Raw genomic sequence first — 24723 nt, forward strand, 5'->3', positions numbered from 1 at the left:
CATCCAAAACATTGAATTCGGATCACACCTAAAGAAGTGATGCAAATTCAGTGCAACGACTGTTGAAATGGAGGACTTCCGTCCTATGACAAGCCCATCTTAAATTCATCGCTTGTGCGTCAATTTTGCACCACTTCCGGATCCAAAAAGAATATTTTCATTACTTTTTTGGAGACACTTTTTTTGCTGGGCAGTAGCGCCTCTAGTGGTGAATAGTGGTGAAACTCAACCACCACCATTTCCTTTTTATCCATTAAAAAAAAACTCAATCTAGATCCGGATTATAAAGTGTGCTGTAAAAACAGGCTCCCATGATGCGACAAAGCCAGATCGAAGTAACGTCAACTTAAGGATTATTACATTAGCTTCTCCAAGCTACTACAAAAATAACAACTAAATTTGTCCGAACTGAAATCCGTGTACTTTGTCTTGCTTTAGAGTGTGCTTTGGTCCGTCGTCGGTTGGTGTTTCTAGTTATCTTTCTTAGGGTGATGGTAAAAATTTGTGTAATCAACAAAAAGTTCAAGATATTTGTCTTTACAATTTTATTTATTTCTTAATAATTGATAAAATCTTGCAATTACTTGGAAACCAATTCTAAAGTGTATTAAATATTTATTAAATCATTTTGCTAATAGCACTCCCATTCATATGACGAGCGGTGTTGTCAAATGTGTACAGTACAATTGCTATCAAAAAAGCATGTCAATTAAATGTCATAATAACTTGAGATAAACTTTTATGTCGCGATTGTAATTTTCGTTTGTTTTTACTATGTATTTGATACCAAAAATAAATTCTTTTATTTAAATGCAAAGAAAACATGAGAATGACTGGTGTGCTAATAGAATAATCAACTATATACTACATATCTGATATACAAATTTAACATTTGCCAAAGCTACAATAGTTTCCTCAACAAAACGATCGTTATTGTATTCTTCCGACATTCATTAAACACTTTAAAAATTATTCCATATTGATTTGTCGGTGAAAAGTGATGATATACTAATCACGATTAGAGAGTGTTAAATATAAGAATAGAGATTGAAATTTTTGTTAATACGATCAAAAAATGGTTTGATTTTTTTTAAAGATATTGTTTGTCTTGTTTTAAGCTAGTAAATATTTCAGAAGTAGTATTGTTTATTTGAAAATTAGCATCTATAGAGTATAGAACAAAGCTATAGTCAATATTTAAATGTGTAAAAATATATAACGTAAGTTAATGTATATAAGTGGCAACAAGTGAGAAAATAAAAACAGAGGATACTCTGTCCGAATTTTATTTTCAATAATAAAAAACACTCAATAATAAATTGGAAATATTAGTGAAATATGAAGAGACTGTACGATGAGACTATATCTAAACCGATAGGTTTTATACAGCAGATAAAGCAGCAGAGAATAAAAGGGAATAAAGGGTGATTCTTTTGAGGTTAGGATTTTCATGCATTAGTATTTGACAGATCACGTGGGATTTCAGACATGGTGTCAAAGAGAAAGATGCTCAGTATGCTTTGACATTTCATCATGAATAGACTTACTAACGAGCCACAACGTCGAATTTTCAGTGAATGGGCCCTAGAAAAGTTGGCAGAAAATCCGCTTTTTTATCGACAAATTTTGTTCAGCGATGAGGCTCATTTCTGGTTGAATGGCTACGTAAATAAGCAAAATTGCCGCATTTGGAGTGAAGAGCAACCAGAAGCCGTTCAAGAACTGCCCATGCATCCCGAAAAATGCACTGTTTGGTGTGGTTTGTACGCTGGTGGAATCATTGGACCGTATTTTTTCAAAGATGCTGTTGGACGCAACGTTACGGTGAATGGCGATCGCTATCGTTCGATGCTAACAAACTTTTTGTTGCCAAAAATGGAAGAACTGAACTTGGTTGACATGTGGTTTCAACAAGATGGCGCTACATGCCACACAGCTCGCGATTCTATGGCCATTTTGAGGGAAAACTTCGGAGAACAATTCATCTCAAGAAATGGACCGGTAAGTTGGCCACCAAGATCATGCGATTTGACGCCTTTAGACTATTTTTTGTGGGGCTACGTCAAGTCTAAAGTCTACAGAAATAAGCCAGCAACTATTCCAGCTTTGGAAGACAACATTTCCGAAGAAATTCGGGCTATTCCGGCCGAAATGCTCGAAAAAGTTGCCCAAAATTGGACTTTCCGAATGGACCACCTAAGACGCAGCCGCGGTCAACATTTAAATGAAATTATCTTCAAAAAGTAAATGTCATGGACCAATCTAACGTTTCAAATAAAGAACCGATGAGATTTTGCAAATTTTATGCGTTTTTTTTTTAAAAAAAGTTATCAAGCTCTTAACAAATCACCCTATACTTGTTTGATACAAAAACAAGTAAGGAATGTTTAAAGTTGGGCGGGACCGACAAGGTTAGGTTAGGTGGCAGTCCGATGTATCAGGCTAACTTAGACTATTCAGTCCATTGTTATACCACATTGGTGAACTTCTCTCTTATCACTGAGTGCTGCCCGATTCCATGTTAAGCACAATGACAAGATACCTCCTTTAGGGAAGCTTTGAAACCCTCAGAAATGTCATCAGCATTACTGAGGTGGGCCGACTATATTATACCCTGCACCACTTGGTAGATCCACATTTTCGATAGCATATCAAATCCGTCCAATGTGTTGGATGCTATATATAAAGGTTTATGTTCTCATATAAATATATTTAAATCTGACCCGATCTGGGCAAAATTTCTTAGAGTTCTACAAAAGTTATAGACTTTAAATTTAAGTCGGGGTGGAACACAATGTTAGTAAAAAATATGGGAAACATTTAAATCTGCACCAATTTTGAGCTAACTTCACAAAAGTGTATTTATTATTTATCGGTCGATAGATATGTATTAGAAATATTAGAAAATTGGAGTCATTTTTACATGTTTTCAACTTAGCAGTGATCATTTTATAAGGAAAATATGGGAAAAATGGCCCTTGCCCAAATCGGACAAACATATATGGAAGCTATATTCAAATCTGAACCGATTTCAAACAAATTTGACAAACATAGTAGCTATGTTAATTCTACTCCTTGTGCAAAATTTCACGTAAATCGGATTACAACTTTGACCACTGTGGTCATATTACGGAAAATCGGGCGAAAGATATATATGGGATCTATATCTAAATCTGAACCGATTTCAATTCAAATTAGCAAGCACATTAAGAACTTTAATTCTACTCCCTGTGCAAAATTTCTAGTAAATCGGAGGAAAACTTTGGTCTCTGTGGTTATATCGGGCGCTATATCTAAATCTGAACCGATTTGGCATACTTGACTATAGTACTAATTATACCCTACTCCACACTGTGGAACAGGGTATTATAAGTTAGTGCATATATTTGCAATACCCAGAAGGAAACGAGATAGACACATGGTGTCTTTGGCAAAAATGCTCAGGGTGGGCTCTTGAGTCGATATAGCGATGTCCGTCTGTCCGTCTGACCGTGAAAACATTTTTGTAATCAAAGTCTAGGTCGCAGTTTTAGTCCAATCGACTTAAATTAGGCACAAGTATGTGTTTTGGCTCAGAATAGATCCCTGTTGATATTGGAAGAAATCGGTTCAGATTTAGATATAGCTCCCATATATATATATTTCACCCGATATGGACTTATATGGCCTCAGAAGCCAGAGTTTTACCCTAATTTGCTTAAAATTTTGCACAAGAAGAACAATTAGTACTATAGTCAAGTGTGCCAAATTTTATTTAAATCGGTTTAGATTTGGATATAGCTCCCATATATATCTTTCGCCTGATATGGACTAATACGGTCCCAGAAGCCAGAGTTTTACCCCAATTTGGTTGAAATTTTGCACAGGAAGTAGAATTAGCATTATAGCTATGCGTGCTAAATTTGGTTGAAATCGGTTCAGATTTAGATATAGCTCCAATATATAGCTTTCGGCCGATTTACACTGATATGACCACAGAGGCCAATTTTTTGCTCCGATTTAGTTGAAATTTTGCACAGGGAGTAGAATTAGCATTGTTGCTATGCGTGCCAAATTTGGTTGAAATCGGTTCAGATTTAGATATAGCTCCCATATATATGTTTTTCTGATTTCGACAAAAATGGTCAAAATACCAACATTTTCCTTGCCTCGCCACTGCTTAATCGAAAAGTTGTAAAAATGACTCTAATTTTCCTAAACTTCTAATACACATATATCGAGCGATGAATCATAAATAAACTTTTGCGAAGTTTCCTTAAAATTGCTTCAGATTTAAATGTTTCCCATATTTTTTACTACACACAAAAAATTTATTTTCTGATTCAATCACGAAATTAATTGAACCAATTAATTTTTAATTGAAATGTCTTCAATCACAGAAATGATAGTATCAATTAAAAAATTAATTGAAGGTCAATTAAAAAGTTAATTGATCCAATTAAAAAATTAATTGATACTATTATTTTTGTGATTGATTTTTGTTTCAATTAAAAAATTTGTTGAATCAATAAAATTTTTAATTGAATATTTTTTAAAACTCAATTAAAATTTTAATTGGAAAAATTTTCGTGAAATTTTTTTGTGTGTAACATTGTGTTCCACCCTAGTGCATTAGCCGACTTAAATTTTGAGTCTATAGATTTTGTAGAAGTCTATCAAATTCTATCCAGATCGAGTGATATTTAAATGTATGTATTTGGGACAAACCTTTATAAATAGCCCCCAACACATTTGACGGATGTGATATGGTATCGAAAATTTAGATCTACAAAGTGGTGCAGGGTGTAATATAGTCGGCCCCGCCCGACTTTAGAATTTCCTTACTTGTTTTATTTTATTTTATATTTTTTTATTTTTTTTTCTGCGTGAATGTAACATAGTCGATCAGACCCTAAGACAGTTACAGTTACAATACAATAGCATTACTACTGGAAACACTTAAATATAAAAATATATAAATAACAATATCTAAATCTGAACTGATTTCTTGCAAATCGGACGAAAGATATATGTATATGGGAGCTATATCTAAATCTGAACTGATTTCTTCCAAAATCAATAGAAACTTGTGCCAAATTTGATTGGACTAAACTAAATCGATTGGACTAAAACTCCGACCTGGACTTTGGTTACAAAAAATGGCTATATCGGCTCAGGGATCCGCCCTGAGCACTATTGCCAATTATCGATTTTTTTCTCAAAAATCGAAGTCGATTTTATAAACCTTTAGTACTACCAATCGTCGTTTGATATTTAGCAAATTTATATTTTCAAACCGAACTTGAGGTCGAAATTGACTAAAAAAGTGGTAAAAATAGGCGACTTAGAATGCCGGAAAGTCAACTTTTAAATAAATCCAGATGTTTTATGTTTGGCCGGAGTTGACCTAACACTAATTCAGAAATATTGGGCGAAATGGAAAATTTTACCATTACCAGAAAATAGAAGGATGGACAAAATCTTTGAATGTAGGTTACCAGATTTACAGCATAGACTTTCAGCATTTCATTTTCAAAGAATGATTACTTTTTCTACAAAATAAAATAACGATGAACTTGTTTATATTTGATATCGTTCATCAGTCGGTTCTTTGAACCGCGAAAACGATCGACATATTTTCCTGCAATGTATATAAACATAAACACAACTGTGGGTTTTTGGTGGCAGACAAGTGTTATCGGTAATGCAAAGCAATGATTCGTTCATTAATATATTATTGAAATAATTTTATTATTGAAATAAAAAAGAATAGAAAAAATAGAAGAAAATTCTACTCACATATTCACCTGACTCGTTTAGAGCGGTATCCGTTATTTTTTTGTTTTTAATAAACAATCTTAAAAAAATACCTGATTGGTAACTTTGTAAATAGATTTGCATATCAACGAAGCTATTCGTATTGCATTTCAAGTATGTTAGAAAAATTTACGATTATTTAAATACGGAAATGTAAGCAACTATTGTTCTTAGATACAACTAATTTAACTTAAAAAAATGTGTCAACTGTTATAATTTTGCTTGAATAATATACATAAAGATTATCAACATATACGAGGGTTAAGAGGAAATATTGTCCACTTGAAAACTTGAAACAAATTGGAAAAATTTTAGTTACCAGCGTAAGTTTCCTTCATACTGACTTTAATTTAAACTACCCATTTTTATATAACGAGTTAACCTATTTTTTAATATACGCTTGCTATTTCATACAATTGACACATTTCTTTATGTAAGAACGGTGATTATTTATGTTTATATTGCTCCTTATCATACATTTATACCTTATCGAGGGATGTCATAAAACAAAGACACTCGTTACGGTGCCTAAGCAAATCATTAAGAAAGAGAGAAAGAGTCGATAGTTATGTGAGGTTAGATTATATGATTCCACTTACATCTACAATATTTTGCAATAAGAAAACTTTGTTTTGGACTTTTCAATTTAAATAAGTTTGAATAAGACATAGGTAGAATTTCCGCAATGTCTCAGATTTTATGAGTAATTATTTCGACCAATTTTTGCTTGGTTTTTAGAGGGCATATACTAACATCTCTAAACGAAATATCAACCGGATCGGTTAGAAATTTGTTCCTCCATGAGGCTCCAGAAGTAAAATTTGAGGGGTCGCTTTGTATTTGGGCTATATAAAATTATGAACCGATATGGACCATTTCTGCATGATTATTAAAAGGCATATACTGACATCACTTACCAAATTTTAATCGGATCGCATGCAATTTTTTCTTTGAAAAGGATCCGAAGGCCAAATGCGGAAGCAGTTTATATGGGAGCCACATATAATTATAGACCAATACGGACCACTAACATTCCGTTACAAATTTCAATCGGATCGAATGAAATATTCTCCTTCAAGAGGCTCTGCAAATCAAATCTAGGGATTAATTTATTCGAGGGCTATTTATAATTATTTTGGCACGATTATTAGACCGACAATTTTAAACTTACCTGATTTAAACCGGTTTGGATAAGATTTTCTACTCCTGGAATCCAGAAGTCAACTGTGAGAATCGATTTACTGGACCGATTTGGATAAATTTTTGTTGCAAGAGAGGCGCCACCGTGGTGCAATGGTAAGCATGCCCGCCTTGCATACACAAGGTCGTGGGTTCGATTCCTGTTTCGACCGAACACCAAAAAGTTTTTTAGCGGTGGATTATCCCACCTCAGTAATGCTGGTGACATTTCTGAGATTTTCAAAGTTTCTCTAATTGGTTTCAATGTAATGTGGAATGCCGTTCGGACACGGCTAAAAAAAGAGGTCCCTTGTCATTGAGATTAACATGGAATCAGACAGCATTCAGTAATAAGACAGAAGTTAACAACTGTTATATCAGAATGGACTGAATAGTCTAAGGCTATGGTCACACTAGGCAAATATATTTGACCAAAATGAGTGTCAAACATTTTTCTAGAACCATTTTCTAAATATCTGAATACGGTTTTTGGAAAATAATCCTACCATGATGTTATATATCCAATATGAGCTAAATATGTTTTCTGGTTCGGCTGTGGCGACGGATTCTTTTTTGATATCTGTCAAATATTTGCCCAGTGTGACCATAGCATAAGTGAGCCTGATACATCGGGCTGCCACCTAACCTAACCTAAGAGGTCATATACATACATCACGCACTAAATTTTAGTCATATCGAATGATATTTTCACTTCCAAGATGGTTGTATATAATTATGGACTAATTTGGACCAATTTTTGCACCGTTGTTAGATGGCATATACACACAAAAAAATTTTTTTCTGATTCAATCACGAAATTAATTGATCCAATTCATTTTTAATTGAAATGTCTTCAATCACAGAAATGATAGTATCAATTAAAAAATTAATTGAAGGTCAATTAAAAAGTTAATTGATTCAATTAAAAAATTAATTGATACTATTATTTTTGTGATTGATTTTTGTTTCAATTAAAAAATTTGCTGAAACAATTAAATTTTTAATTGAATATTTTTTAAAACTCAATTAAAATTTTAATTGGAAAAATGTTCGCGAAATTTTTTTGTGTGTACTTACATCATGTACCAAATTTCAACCGGATCGGTTGAAGATCAAAGAAATGATCGAAGAGGCTCCGATATTCAAATCTGTGGATTAGTTTAAATACGGTTTTTGCAGGGTTGTTAGAGGCCATATAATTACATCACTTACCAAATTTTGGAGGAAATTTCTTTTCTTTTCTAAGAGGCATCAGAAGTCAAATCTGGTGGTCGTTTTATATGGGGGCTATATCTAAAAGTGATCCGATATAGTATATTTGCAATACCATCAGATCTACATTACTATACAATGTTTCAAGTCAAAGTTTCGGAAGTTAGCGGGATTCCAACAGACGGATTGGTGGACGGACATCGATAGATCGACTCACTCAATTTCACCAGGACCCAGAACATATGTCTGAGATAAATATTTCGATGTGCTACAAACGGAATGACATAGTTAGTATACCTCCCATCCTACACACAAAAATATATTTTTTTATTTAATCACTCAATTAATTGATCCAATTAATTTTTAATTGAAATGTCTTCAATCACAGAAATGATAGTACCAATTAAAAATTAATTGAAAGTCAATTAAAATATTAATTGATCCAATTAAAAAATTAATTAATGCTATTCATTTTTGCGATTGATTTTTGTTTCAATTAAAAATTTGTTGAATCAATTAAATATTTAATTGAATATTTTTTAAAACTCAATTAAGACTAATTGGAAAATTTTTCGCGAATTTTTTTCTGTGTATGATGGTATAAAAAACTTTCCTAACAAAACAAACACTATCAAAAGTCGATTTTTCGATTTAAAAAAAAATAATAGTCGATTAGTTGAATTTGAAAATTAAAAAAGGACTTCGACTTTTGACTTTTGTTCAATACATCGTATTATACGATTTCCGCGGTGTTAAGTTATGGGTTTTAGGAGTAATTAAGCCCATGTTTTCTTGAAAAATGGGTCCATTAGCGTAGACTAAAAGAAAACATGTATATACGGCTGTAAGTTCGGCCAGGCCGAATCTTGTGTACCCTCCACCATGGATTGCATAGAAACTTCTACTAAAGACTGTCATCCACAATCGAATTACTTGGATTGCGGTAACACTTGCCGATGGAAAGGTATCTTAAAACTTCTTAACACCGGGTTCTCAATTGTAAGTTAGTTCATACGGGGTATATATTAAACAAAAAAGGTCGATTAAATACGTAATATATAATATATAACTATAGATCGATATGGACAAATTTTGGCATGTTGTTAGCGGCCATATACTAGCGCAATGTACCAAATTTCAACCGGGTCGGATGAATTTTGCTCTTCCAATAGCTCCGAAGGTCAAATCTGGGGATCGGTTTAAATGGGGGTTATATATAATTAAGACCGGTATGGACAAATTTTTGCATGGTTGTTAGAGACCATATACTAACACCACGTACCAAATTTCAACCGGATCGGGTGAATTTTGCTCTTCCTAGGGGCTCCGGAGGTCAAATCTGGAGATCGGTTTATATGGGGGCTACATATAATTATGGACCGATATGGACCAATTCCAGCATGGTTGTCAGAGACCATATACTAACACCACGTACCAAATTTCAACCGAATCGGATGAATTTTGCTCATCTATGAGGCTCCGGAGGTCAAATCTGGGGATCGGTTTATATGGGGGCTATATATAATTATGGACCGATGTGGACCAATTTTTGCATGGTTGTGAGAGACCATATACTAACACCATGTGCCAAATATCAACCGGATCGGATGAAATTTGCTTCTCTTAGAGGCTCTGCAAGCCAAATCTGGGGATGGGTTTATATGGGGGCTATATCTAAAAGTGGTCCGATATGGCCCATTTGCAATACCATCCGACCTACATCAATAACAACTACTTGTGCCAAGTTTCAAGTCGATAGCTTGTTTCGTTAGTTAGCGTGATTTCAACAGACGGACGGATGGACGGACGGACGGACATGATTAGATCGACTCAGAATTTCACCACGACCCAGAATATATACTTTATGGGGTCTTAGAACAATATTTCGATGTGTTACAAACGGAATGACAAAGTTAATCACCCTCCTATGGTGGAGGGTATAACAACTTTGTGAATAATCGCAAACTTCGACTGCTATTAAAAAAATTACGATTTTCAAATTTTGCTTTCCGACACTCAAAAAAAAAAAAAGTGAACTCTCTATTTCACTAAAGCCAATTTCACTTTACTTTAGTTCATGGATTTTTTATATTTGGAGAAAGTTTCCTTTATTCTAATAATTTTTTGCGTATGTTACTTAAATGAACTAAAAAACAGAAAAAAAAAATTATGCACAAATTAAGCATAAAGATTTACTAAATTCGTATTTCTCACAAAAAAAGTTCATTATTTCTTTAAATTTGTAAATTTTACTACAAATGCTTCCATCATGAACTTCGTATGTCACTAAAGACATTCTTGCAATTTTGAACTCCAAATATTTCCTTCGAACTACAAAATTTTATTTACAAATTAAACAAAAAAATAATGTCTAATAAATTTTCTTGAAAAATATTTACTTATTTTTGTGATATCGGCGTGATACCTGCGTTTGCAATACTGTTTAGTTAAAATTTTCGAAATTTTCTAAAATTAACCAAAAATTTTCTTCCTGGTGGACTCACTGTTTTTTCAGTGTATTTAGTGTTACTATTTTTTTTTTATTTAAATAATGACTACATTTGTAGAATAGAAACAGAAATCTTTGATTACCTGTAATAAACCGGCATAGCTTTAATATTCATGTATATACATATGACACAAATATGCTCAATCTAGTTTAAATAACCTATTTGAGTATATTAAATTAGATTAAAATGCTACTCTTTTTTTTTGCTTCATGATATTATGTTGGCACCAATTTGAATTTTTGAAACCCGTATTGATTTTTCTATTTCTCACACATTCACACACTCAATTTCTCACTACCAAATTGTTTTATATTCTTTCAGAATGGCCCAACAACAAGACAAATCACAACAACAGCAATTCGCGTAAGTTGATTTTAATATAGAACAACAAAAAAAAATAATATTCGATTCAATATTATGTTTGTTTGTTTATTTGTCTAAAGGGGGTTATCAAAATGCACGTGATTCATAAAGTAATTCGTATTGTATTTGCAACGACACAGACGGGCACTCGACACAATTTTTCCCTGAGTTTTAGTGAGAATTTCTAAAAATAGTTGGGATTTAAATTTAATGAAAATATTTGAATGAAAGTGTTTTTGTTTTATTTGTTTTAGTTTTTGTATATAGGTGTATTTAATTATATTAAATATATGCAAACATAAAATAAATGGTTTGTTAGTGTATTTTGCGATATTTTCATAAAACACCGCACAAGGTCAAATAATGTCGCATTGGTATTCAAATTTGTGTTATACGAGGAAGGAATTTAAAGTTTTGATTGCCATTCGGAATAGAATGAGGGGTATACACCCAAAGAAATTTATTAGTAGACATCAGAAAAAACTGCTAAAATAGCAAAAAATCTGCAAAACAAGGGATAATAGTCAAAATAGAAAAAAATAGAAAAAACAATAGAAAAAACAGCAGCCACTGAAAGCCTTCTTATACTATAACAATTCCCTTAAAAGAAAAAGTAGTTTAAATAGTAAAGAAACTTGGTTGATTCATCTCTCCTGCTGCTGCTGTCTGCGCGCTATTCCAACAAAGGAAAACTGCTGATTGATTGCGCAATATTAATTGATGAATTATTAGTGCTAGTATATGATCCATGCAAAAATTGGTCCATATCGGTCCATAATTATATACATATTTATTTCTATGAAAATTTTGTCAAAATTTTATTTCTATAGAAATTTTTGTCAAAATTTTATTTCTATATGAAAATTTTTATTCTTATAGAAATTTTTGTCAACAATTTAATTGTTTAAAGGAACGTTCACATTTATGGAAGAATAGCTCTATATAGAGTAGTTGTGACGAAAAAGTACCAAATGGCTCGCGGTCGTGCCACGGTGCATTTGGCAGTCGAAATGTATCGAAAAAAGCACAAAAGTGTCAACTTTATCAACCCTGGCTCACAGCCTGCGTTCATTGATTTCTGCCAATCAACTGATCGACGATTGTGTTTGTCTTTTGTTTGATAGTTACTTCGTGTCTCATACGAAGTTTCGTCGTTGCTAAAGCAAAGTATTCTATCTTCACTAAAAATGTTTTGATTTACTCGTATCGTGACGATTACTTCAAAACCAAAATATTGAAAAGAACTGTTAAACGATTCCTTTTGAATGTGATGGCTCTGCAATGCTTAACACTGTAATCGCTTTACAGTGGTTTTGTTTTATTCATTAATCGAAGTATTCGTGGAGTGTATTGCCTTCACTAGAACATCGATTACTTCGAATAGGCTTGTGCAGGCCTTTGATACCGATACCCAGATTTGAACTCCTGAGCCCCTTGGAGGAGAAAATTTCATCCGATGCGGTTGAAATTTGGTACGTGGTTTTAGTATATGGTCTCTAACAACCATGCAACAATTGGTCCATATCGGTCCATAATTATATATAGCCCCCATATAAACCGATACCCAGATTTGACCTCCGGAACCTCTTGGAGGAACTAAATTCATCCGATCCGGTTGAATTTTGGTAGGTGGTGTTAGTCTATGGTATCTAATATTCATGTTAAAATTTATCCATATTGGTCCATAATAATATATAGCCCCCATATAAACCGATACCCAGATTCGACCTCCGGAGCCCCTTGGAATTGTATAGCTTTTCAATCTGGATTTTTTGCCTAATATATACCCCGTATGGACTAACTTCCAATTTAGAAGACGATGTTAGGGAGTTTTAAGATTCCTTGCCATCGGCAAGTATTACAGTCTTTCGTAAAAGTTTGTAGGCAATACATGGTGGAGGGTATATACTTGTTTTTTTATTCAACAACGTAATATAAAAATCCGAAAGAGTGGTAAAATATAACTATATTACATTTCTTAAGGTCCGAGTCCTCACTAAATGATTTCACTATTGTAGAAAAATGTCTTAACTACACTGAGTATACTTATAAATTATCGTTTAGGCCTCCAAAATAAAGTTCAGTGTCCGTTCCATTTACGCTACATTAAATGCCGTGGAAAGCGTTCTTTTTAATTTTGACGATTCGTCTGGCTTCTTTTTTTTAATAGTGTACAAAGAATTGCATGTAAACCTAATTTTTTTCACCGGACCGATTCTAAAAAATCCACAAATTTATAGAAATTCCCCACCATTTCCCCAAGTTCCCATCCGAAAAATATACCTAATTTGGGGGAAAATCTCCAGTACAGGACGAGATGGACACATGGTGTCTTTGGCAATATTGCTCAGGGCCGGTTCCTGAGTTGGGCTAGCCATTTCCGTATGTCTGTAAGCATATTTTTATACCCTAAACCACATAGTGGTCAGGGTATAATAAGTTTGATCGGCCAAAAAATGTGCCTACCAGAAATATTGATTTTAGACCCCATAGAATATATACCGATCGAATCAGAATCACCTCCTGAGTCGATCTAGCGCTTGGTGTCCGTCCGTCCGTCCGTATGTCCATGTATTTGTTGTTCACAGGGTACCGGTCGCAATTATTAACCGATTTGGATGAAATTTGGTACAGGGTGTTTTTTGGGCACAAGGACGAACGCTAATTTGGAAGAAATCGGATCAAATTTAGATATAGCTCCCATATATATGTATCGCCCGATTTCGACAAATGGAGTCACGTTGCGCTTTTTTACAAACCGATCGTCATCATCAAATTTTGCACATAGTAAACTTTTTCATCACCCTTTAAGTCTGCAAAATTTCATCGAAATCGCTCCCATATATATGTATCGCCCGATTTTCCCAAATTTGGCCATAAAAACCTTATTTATTAAGCGATCTTACTCAAACGTGGCTTACTCTAATCTTTTATGGTACTGACAATATGTGCCAAAAATAATCGAAATCGGTTCAGATTTAGTATAGCTCCCATATATATGTATCGCCCGATTTTGCCAAATTTAGCCGTAAAACCCTTATTTATGAACCGATAGTACTCAAAGTTGGCTAAATATAATATTCTATACCTGTATGTGCGCAATTTTATCGAAATCGGTTCAGATTTAGATATAGCTCCCATATATATGTATCGCCCGATTTGGTCAAATTTGGCCGTAAAACCCTTATTTATCAACCGATCTTACTCAAAGTTGTCTAAATGTAATCTTCTATAGCTCTAACTGTATGTGCGAAATTTTATCGAAATCGGTTCAGATTTAGATATATGTATCGCCCGATTTGGTCAAATTTGGCTGTAAACCCCTTATTTATCAACCGATCTTACTCAAAGTTGGCTATATGTAATCTTCTATAGCTCTAACTGTATGTGCGAAATTTCATCGAAATCGGTTCGGATTTAGATATAGCTCCCATATATATTTATCGCCCGATTTTGAAAATTTTGCCCCTAATAACCTTATTTTTGACCATAGGCGCCTCATTTATTAACTGATCGTACTCAAATTTTACACAAATCATACCTGCAACATATTATACAAATTGGTTCAGATTTAGATATAGGTCCCATATATATGCATCGCTCGATTTTCCCAAATTTGACCATAATACTTTTATTTATTAACCAATGTTACTCAAATTTCAATTTTTTATGCACTAGCTGATCGTATTTAGACTTACATGTAGCTCTTACATAAAACTATTGCCCTATTTGCAGAAATTTGGATTTATTACCCACAACTAATTGACCGATTTACTCTTTTTTTAATAATGGACTCAATATTAGTGACATACTAACTCTTTTGGTGCAAAATAAACTATAGCTCCTAATATTAGACATTTCTGCTCAGATTGTGACAAGACACCCATAAACATGTACCCCCCTTCATGTTCTCCAAAACCTATACCAATGATACCCCACAAATGCTTATGTTTACTAATTCAGTAGGGGAGGTTTAGGGTATGATATAGTCGGCCCCGTCCGACTTTCTGCTTTACTCACTTGTTTTTTTTTTTTTTTTACATAGACGGTCACATTTTTAGTCCAACCGACTTGCACTTTCCGACTTTAGACTTTCCTTACTTGTTTTTCTTTTGGCTTTGTCTAGTGTGTGTTTGTTCTATAAGTAAGGTTCAAAAAATTCAAATGGTTTGGGACCGTGAGAGTTGGTTTACAAAGTAGTGCAGATGACAATATAGTCTTTCTTGGATTTGTTAAGGCATTGAACACGAAATTTAACCACCATCCCCGTGGTTGTATAGTCGCTAATTTTATTGAAGTATTTATAACATAACTCCAAATAGTCATAACTGTGCTACTTCCTATGTTTAATATTTCTCATTGCTAACAAGGCGTAATTATGAAATTCGATTGTTTAATTAAATAGGTTCAATTAACTATCCGAATCGAAAATAGATATTCAAAATTTTTCTAATTATAAATTGATTGATCAACATATATAGGTATGTGTGGACATTAATTAACATGAAACAGGTACATGGTTTCATTGTTTATCTAGTAAATTTATATATTTTCTTAGGCTTTTTATCAATGATAATGGGGATGTGGTGGTAAAATGAGCACTGGGCCCGCTCAAGGAAATAAAAATCAATTGTCTTACTGATTAAATTAATTTGAATTCTTTCCAATTGGCAAAATAGTAAGAATTTTGATACATTGCCCTTTCGAAGACATTGTATTTAATGGCCAAGTTTTGTGGGCGCTAACATTTTTTAGCCATGTCGTTGGCACAAAGATTCGTTTTTTCATCTCTATGAAAAAAAAGCAGAAACTACAACCTCGTATTTATCTGTATTGAATCAAAAAATTCTTCGATAAGATTTGATGTGAACACTTCTCCCAAAAAAAAAGTATTCATTCGCGTGCCCCATTATACTACAATTTGGTATATACGATGACAATCTCAAATTAATCATGTACATTTGAACATGTGGCGGACCAATACAGCTCATGAAGTTCAAATTGTCAAATACAAATTGCCAAATTTTATAATTAGAGCATAGAAAATAGAAACTATGTTGAATATATAAATTTTATAATGTAATGAATAATGTGGGAATAACAAAAGCGTTTTTAAACCAGGGATTCTCAAGTGGTATTCATTCGGTGTTTGCTTGATTTAAAAAAAAAGATTCATTGGAAATTAAAATGGGGACATATGCATCTATGGGGGCCATATTACAACATAGGTCTATATGAGCTATATATTATATTATGTCTTTCTGGGTTCAAAAATGTCCTGCATTTGTAGGAAATCGAATAAAAATTGCAGCATCTGAATCACTAAGAATTCATGACCAGATAATATCAGGGAATCTATATAGCCCATCTGAAGCAAATCTGTGTCAAGTCTCAGTTTTATATCATCATTATTGTACGTTGTAAAGGGTAATACGGTCAAAATTTGGTCAAGGGAAAACGCGTGTAATCGGTGAAATCGTTTATTTAAAAAATCAAATTAAATTTCTTTTTCAAGTTCAATTAGTATAAAATTCAGGAAAAATATTCAGTTAGGCTTTCGCTTTTCCAAATCCGAATTGCCGGGCCTCACGCTTGACACCTGCCATCAGATTTTGTACAGCCACCTTGTCCACCTTCTTCGCCGCAGAAAGCCTGTTTGCCTTGAACTGCTGCTCGTCCTTAGCAGTTTTTTTGGTCTTCTTTAGGTTCCGCTTGACAATAGCCCAGTATTTCTCAATTGGGCGGAGCTCTGGCGTGTTGGGAGGGTTCTTGTCCTTGGGAACCACCTGCACGTTGTTGGCGGCGTGCCACTCCATGGCCTTTTTACCGTAATGGCAAGATGCCAAATCCGGCCAAAACAGTACGGAACAACCGTGTTTCTTCAGGAAAGGCAGCAGACGTTTATTCAAACACTCTTTCACGTAAATTTCTTGGTTGACAGTCCCGGAAGCTATGAAAATGCTGCTTTTCAAGCCACAGGTATAGACGGCTTGCCAAACCAGATATTTCTTTGCGAACTTTGACAGTTTTATGTGCTTGAAAATATCTGCTACCTTTCCCCTTCCTTTTGCCGTATAAAACTCCTGTCCCGGAAGCTGCTTGTAGTCGGCTTTGACGTAGGTTTCGTCGTCCATTACCACGCAGTCAAACTTCGTCAGCATCGTCGTGTACAGCCTCCGGGATCGCGCTTTGGCCGTCGTATTTTGTTTATAATCGCGATTTGGAGTCACTACCTTCTTGTAATTCGATAGTCCGGCTCGTTTTTTGGCTCGATGCACGGTTGTAGATGATACACCCAGCTTATTTGCGGCATCTCGGAAAGAGAGGTTAGGGTTTCGCTTGAAACTACCGGCAACTCTCTTTGTTGTCTCAGCGGCTTCCGGTTTTCGATTTCCCCCCGATACAGACTTCCTGGCTGTCGACAAACGTTCCCCAAACACTTTAATTACATTTGTAACGGTTGATTTGGCAACTTTTAGCGATTTTGCCAGCTTTGCGTGCGAGTAGCTAGGATTTTCGCGATGCGCGAGCAAATTTTGATACGCTGCTCTTCTTGCTTGGACGGCATTTTGACAACTGAAGAGTGAATTCCAAAATCAAAATAGGAGCAACATTCTACACGCACACACCTTCAAAATGAGGGGTGTTCAGGTTTTTTAAATGCAAAATTGAAAGAAATACGTCAAGTTTATATCGACCAAATTTTGACCGTATCACCCTTTAGAGTGATTACAACAAACAGGCATACTTAGAACATTACCCTAATAGAAATAATGCACTGTGGGTACATTGTACTGCACATTAGAGCTCGACCGAAGAGGGGTTTTTTTGGCCGATGCCGATGTTCAGCAATACTCGGCTGAAGCCGGTTATTTTCCTGAAATTTGTAATTAAAGAAATTTGGTGTGTTCTAGTTCATTATTTATCATAGTTCATTATTTATCATATTTTTATCTAGTTCATTATTTATCATATTTTACTCAAAAAAGGCATAAACAACAAGAATAAAAGGCATAAAAAACAAGAATAAAAGGCACAAAAAAAGAAGAATAATATCCTTTTAGAACTATCAGACTTTTCAGGATTCAAAAATTAGTAGTTTGATATTATAATGGCAATCGCGGATTTTCTATATTTTTGTACGTTTTATTTCTGACTGAGACAAATTCAATTCGATCTGAAATAAATTCGTCAATTTGATATAAAACAAGTACATACAGTAGTAAGTTCGGACGGGCCGAATCTTAAATACCCACCACCATGAATCAAATATAATAGATTCCATGGAAAACTCTTCGTCGTAGCGGGTTACTTGATAACATATAGAATTTCAGGGGACTTGATGACAGATATTCTCCCAAGCAGATCAGTTCAACCACTACGCTTCTCGAAGATAAATTTAAAGATTCTACCTATGAAGTCTAGATGAGATTTTGGATTTATAAGAAACAATTTTGTTTGTGTTTTAGAGAAATCATAAACATATCGTGTAAATGATGAAATAAAGCCTTGATTTGAAATCTTAAATCTGTAGATTTTTTCCGTCATTATTTAAATGATTATGAGGAGTAAAATCTGAAAATTTTACTTTCAGTTTCAAGCAATTTTTTTGATCAGTGCGGTATATATCGATGCCTTACATAATGGACCGGTAAAAACAAATGCGATACAGATTTTTGAGGGTGTAAAATACCAGTATATTTACATTTTCGGGCAAATCGGATAAAAACTACGGTTTCTAGAAACCCAAGTAGTTCAATCGGGAGATCGGTCTATATGGCTCGATACACACCATATTCGGCTGAGATATTTGTGGTCCTAAAGTACCTAGGCTTCCAATTTTAGGCAAAGTGGGTAAAAACTACAGATTCCAGCAGCCCCAGAAATAAATTCGGAAGGTATGTCTATATGGGGGCTATACCAAAACATGGACCAATTCTCACCATTTTCGACACACCTCTTAATGGACATCAAATACCTCTAGAATTCAAATTTCAGAGAAATTGGGTAAAAACTACGAATTCTAGAAGCCCAAGTAGTAAAATCGGGAGATCAGTCTATATGGGGGCTATACCAAAACATGGACCGATACGGACCATTTTCGACACATCTCTTTATGGTCCTAAAAAGCCTCTAGATTTTCAATTTCAGGCAAATAGGATTGTAAATACAGTTTCTAGACGCCCAAGCAGTAAAATCGGGGGATCGGTCTTTATAGGGGCTATACCAAAACATGGATCGATAGGCCCCTTTTTCGACACAACAATTTGTGGTCCTAAAATACATCTAGATTTTCAATTTCAAGCAAATCGGATAGAAAATACACTTTCTAGTCGCCCATGAAGCAAAATCGGGAAATAAGTCCATATGGGGGCTATATCAAAACATGGACCGATACTGACCGTTTTCAATACACCTCTTTATGGTCCCAAAATATATTTAGATTTCCAATTTCGGACAAATCGGATTGTAAATACAGTTTATAGACGCCCAAGAAGTAAAATCGGGAGATCGGTCTATATGGGGTCTATACCAAAACATGGACACCCCATTTTCGGCACACCAATTTGCGGTTCTAAAATACTTCTAGATTTTCAATTTCAGGCAAATCGGATAGAAAATACACTTTATAGACGCCCAAGAAGCAAAATCGGGAAATCGGTTCATATGGGGGCTATACCAAAACATGGACCGATAGGTACCATTTTCACCACACTTTTTGATGGTCCTAAAATACCTCTAGATTTCCAATTTCAGGCAAATTGGATAAAAACTACGGTTTTTATAAGCCCAAGACCCGAAATCGGGAGGTCGGTTTATATGGGGATTATATTAAAACTTGGACCGATATAGCCCATCTTCGAACTTGACCTGCCTGCGAACAAAAACGATTCTGTGCCGAATTTCAGGACGATAGCGCCATTATTGAAGGCTGTATCGTAATTACAATAGATAGACAGACGGACATGTTTATATCGTGTTAGAATTTCTCCCTGATCAAGAATATATATACTTTATATAGACGGAAATCGATATTTCGATGTGTTACAAACGGAATGACAAACTTATTATACCCCCATCACCATTCTATGGTGGTGGGTATAATGAATTATTCAAAAAGCTTCGATCGATCGGCCTCTTGACACCGAAGGCCGATTATAGAATTTGGCCGAATGCCGATTCTTTGGTTGAACTTTAGTGCCCATGCAAACCTTTCTTTACGTGGATTCACTTCCAGAGAAAAATTCTCGTAAATAGGTTTCTAGACTGATTGCATAAAAAAGCCAAATTGCATTGCGTGATATTGTTCCGTAAAATATTACAAAAACAAATTTTGGAGAATTATCAAATAAAGATAAATGGATAGTAAAGTGTTTCAGTAATAGAAGCTAGAGGATAGCTAAGAAGTTCACATTCGCATGATATTTGTTTTGTTGGCGTTTACTGATTACAAGCCACTAATAACACGTTCGTTTGAGTTTATTCAATCAATTTTCATGATGGAGTTTAAGCGATATAGTGTCATTGCATTATATGTATTAAATCGTTTGGAACCATTGGAATAAGGCAGGATACGAACAGAATTCCGATATATGGGTGTCACATGAGCTTCATTTTCATTTATTTATTCAACAAAGTAAAAGTAAAAGTCGAACAGTGGCCAAAAAACTATATTACATCTCTCTATACTGAAAAACACAAAAAAACAACTCATGAACCGATATTCAGAATCGATTGATGACTACCAATAAAAAATCGGTCTCCTATGGACACAAGTCTTTACTAGTGTCCATCTTTGGTGTACGCTCAAACCAAATTGAATCAACTAATCTGACAGAGAAACTGACATAGAAGCCTTCTTAATACGAAATGTAATCTATCTAACGCTGTTTAGCGGTCGGACTTATACCACCTGCAGTACATCATACATAACGTCCCCTATTGGCTAAATAATGGATTTCTAGTTGTTGTGAACAAGTGGCATTTGTTCACTTGAAATGGTTCGACAAATGAAACATAAATAAATGTTCCTTTTAGGGCATCTAGGAATTACCAGTTTCTTTAAATTGATTTTCAACGTTCGAATTATGCTTCTATGGAGCCTGTTGCATTGTGCATTATTTTTAATTCAATCTATCATCTAGTTGACACTAACCTTAGTATTGATATGATGAAGTCTAGAATTTTAACCTAATATTTGATCTTGTGTTTTAATATATCCGGCTGATGAGTCCTTCTCTGTAGCTGGTCAAATCCCTCTGCCTCCACCGGATCATGGTGTGTACGCTGTCCCTACGTCATGGGGACGAGGCCCTCACGGCCGGAAGGGGCGGGAAAGTGGGCGATGGGACCGTTCGTAAAAAAAGGCTCGAATACAATTATTGACAATCAAACGCTTGGAGATCTAAATGCCGTAGATCAGTGTTGCCAGAGAAATTTGTCGGTTTACCCTATAAGGACAATAAAAGTTTCCTACTTTCCCACATTCCCAAAAAAATTTCCCTACAAATTCCCCCACAATACTTTTCGTTCTATAAAATAAAATTTTGACAAAATCTTCTATAGAAAAAAAAAAAATTGAGAAATTTGCCCATAAAACTAATATTTTGACAAAATTTTCTATGAAAATAAAATGTTGACAAAATTTTCTATGGAAATAAAATTTTGACAAAATTTTCTATGGAAATAAAATTTTGACAAAAATTTCTATGGAAATAAAATTTTCTATGGAAATAAAATTTTGACAAAATTTTCTATGGAAATAAAATTTTGACAAAATTTTCTATAGAAATACAATTTTGACAAAATTTTCTATGGAAATAAAATTTTGACAAAATTTTCTATGGAAATAAAATTTTGATAAAATTTTCTATGAAAATAAAATTTTGACAAAATTTTCTATGGAAATAAAATTTTGACAAAATTTTCTATAGAAATAAAATTTTGACAAAATTTTCTATGGAAATAAAATTTTGACAAAATTTTCTATGGAAATAAAATTTTGACAAAATTTTCTATGGAAATAAAATTTTGACAACATTTTCTATGGAAATAAAATTTTGACAAAATCTTCTATGGAAATAAAGTTTTGATAAAATTTTCTATGGGAATAAAATTTTGACAAAATTTCCTATAGAAATAAAATTTTGACAAAATGTCTATACCTGCTGTAGAGCAACCAAAATGTAAAATTTATTATCTACATTTTTAAAAGTCGAAAAATCAATTTTTAAAATTGTTGAAAAGTCGATCTTTTTAAATTTAAAGAAAAAGTCAAAACTCGGTAGGTATGAAAGTTGACTTTATGATTCTGATTACAATCCCTATGCACCATATTAAACAACAGAGGGGTTAGGAGAGGTATATAGTAGGTAGCAGCCCGATATTTCAGGTTCACTTAGACCAGTCCAGTCCATTTAGACATCAGGGTAAGAAAATTTATACCATAATGGATGTGCTGAAGAAAACCATTACACAGGCAAACCTACCTTCGTACATCTTGAAATTCTTTTTAATTGAGCCATAGTCATGGGTAAATGTCAATGAATTCGATTTTAATTGCTTTTGTCCTTAGAATCAATAGACAAAAGTTTCAACCAAAAATAGCTTAATTTTGGTTGGTAACACTTCGTGTCAGCTACTCTGTAAATAATTCATTAATATTAAAGCTGCTTATGGGCTCTATTATGTTAAAAATCTAAATCACTCATTTTAATTTTTCCTTTGTAGTTTGCTTCCAAAAATCATAAATGGCGGTATTGCTGGCATTATTGGAGTATCATGTGTTTTCCCCTTGGATTTGGTTAAAACGCGCTTGCAAAATCAACAGGTCGGACCAAATGGAGAGAAAATGTACAAGAATATGTAAGTCTTCAAATACTTAAAAAGTATTTCGTTTCCCTCCCACCGTTACATGATGATTATTCTCTACATAAAGGTTTGATTGTTTCCGCAAAACATATCGGGCCGAGGGTTACTTTGGAATGTATCGCGGTTCCGGAGTTAATATCCTATTGATTACACCTGAAAAAGCCATTAAACTTACTGCCAACGATTATTTCCGTCATAAACTTACCACCAAAGATGGTAAATTGCCCGTGTCTAGTCAAATGATAGCTGGCGGTTTAGCTGGTGCATTCCAGATTATTGTAACAACTCCTATGGAATTGTTAAAGATTCAAATGCAAGACGCTGGTCGTGTTGCAGCACAAGCAAAACAAGCTGGAAAGACAGTGGAGAAAATTTCCGCCACGAAATTGGCTTCACAACTCTTGAAGGAGAAGGGTATTTTTGGTCTGTATAAGGGTATTGGTGCTACAGGCTTGCGAGATGTTACCTTTTCGGTTGTATATTTCCCCTTGTTTGCTACATTGAATAAATTCGGACCCCGACGTAATGATGGCTCGGGAGAGGCTGTATTCTGGTAAGAATTTTGATCTTTGAGGGAGAAAAAATAAATTTTGAGTAAAAAAAAATTGTTGTAAATTTTTAGGGTTTCATTTTTGTCTGGTTTAGCTGCGGGTTCATTTGCTGCTCTCTTCGTTAATCCCTTCGATGTGGTCAAAACACGTTTGCAGGCCATTAAAAAGGCCGATGGTGAGAAAGAATTCAAGGGTATTATGGATTGTATATCGTAAGTTTTTTTTTATTTAATTGGGAAAAAGAAAAACAATTTTTAATATTGGACTTGGTTTTTATTCTATTTCATTTTAGAAAAACGATGAAATATGAAGGGCCCACAGCTTTCTTCAAGGGTGGCTTGTGCCGTATGATTGTTATTGCCCCTCTCTTTGGTATAGCCCAAACTGTATATTTCTTGGGCGTTGCTGAAGGTCTTCTTGGTGTTAACAAATCTTAAGCTGTATATCTGTGTGTGTATATATATATATATGATATACTACTAATTTGCCAGTTACAAATTTAAGAAAACTATAGCATTTCCATTGAATGTCGTCCTCAAATTATGTATTACATATATATATGTTAAACAATGATATTGCTGCTCTATAGTCAAAATGTTATAACGGAGCTTAATTCTCCCCTCACACCATCTTATTCTCTCTATTTACAAATGTATATGTATGAGTTGTTATGTTGTTGTTTTTTTTTGTTTGATGTGAGAATACAGGATAATACTTTTAAAATGCCATATTTAATTTCTTTCTTTTTTTGGTATACAATTTTTTCCCGAAAAAGCAAGTTTATTTTCCTCATTGTTATTAAATTTTTGTTTGTCAAATTTAGACATTCCAACATTATTAAAAACAAATACTAGAACATATTGTTGTGTTTTGTCTTTATTTGTGGTTTTAATATAACTTGAGTGTAGGAAATATTTTGGTGTTTGTTTTTATTTTTATGATCATCTCCCTGCACTTCCTATTTAGCTAAGAGATCAAGATTTTTGCGAAATATTACCAAATCATAAACTTTTTATATATGCAATAAGCAGGTTTATTTACCTCAGAAAGCTAATGCTTATTAGTTCAATAAACACTATTGGCTATGGTTTGGAAATCCTAAATTTTCTAGTTATCTGAACGCTTTAGACTATATTTTTACCATTACACAAATAAACCTCTTGGTTGCATGTCTAAAAGTTTCTTACTCTCGTACGAATCTTGATCTCAAGCTCGATATATTAAATTAATTACTATAAACA

The 24723-nt window shown here is 34.0% G+C and overlaps 1 protein-coding gene across 1 annotated transcript in view; it reads left to right on the plus strand.

Annotated features, from left to right (window-relative positions):
* The window catches only part of LOC142220892 (mitochondrial glutamate carrier 1-like), a 31076-nt gene extending 6864 nt beyond the window's left edge, over positions 1–24212 (plus strand). The window contains exons 2-6 of the mRNA XM_075290298.1: positions 11019–11060; positions 22791–22925; positions 22999–23484; positions 23554–23694; positions 23775–24212. Of these exons, the coding sequence (XP_075146413.1) occupies positions 11020–11060; positions 22791–22925; positions 22999–23484; positions 23554–23694; positions 23775–23919 (948 nt within the window). The 5' untranslated portion in view covers position 11019 and the 3' untranslated portion in view covers positions 23920–24212. The remainder of the gene's footprint in view (positions 1–11018; positions 11061–22790; positions 22926–22998; positions 23485–23553; positions 23695–23774) is intronic.
* Positions 24213–24723: the final 511 nt, after the last annotated feature.

This window comes from Haematobia irritans, chromosome 1 (genome assembly GCF_050003625.1).
Source record: "Haematobia irritans isolate KBUSLIRL chromosome 1, ASM5000362v1, whole genome shotgun sequence".
NCBI classification, from domain to species: domain Eukaryota; kingdom Metazoa; phylum Arthropoda; class Insecta; order Diptera; family Muscidae; genus Haematobia; species Haematobia irritans.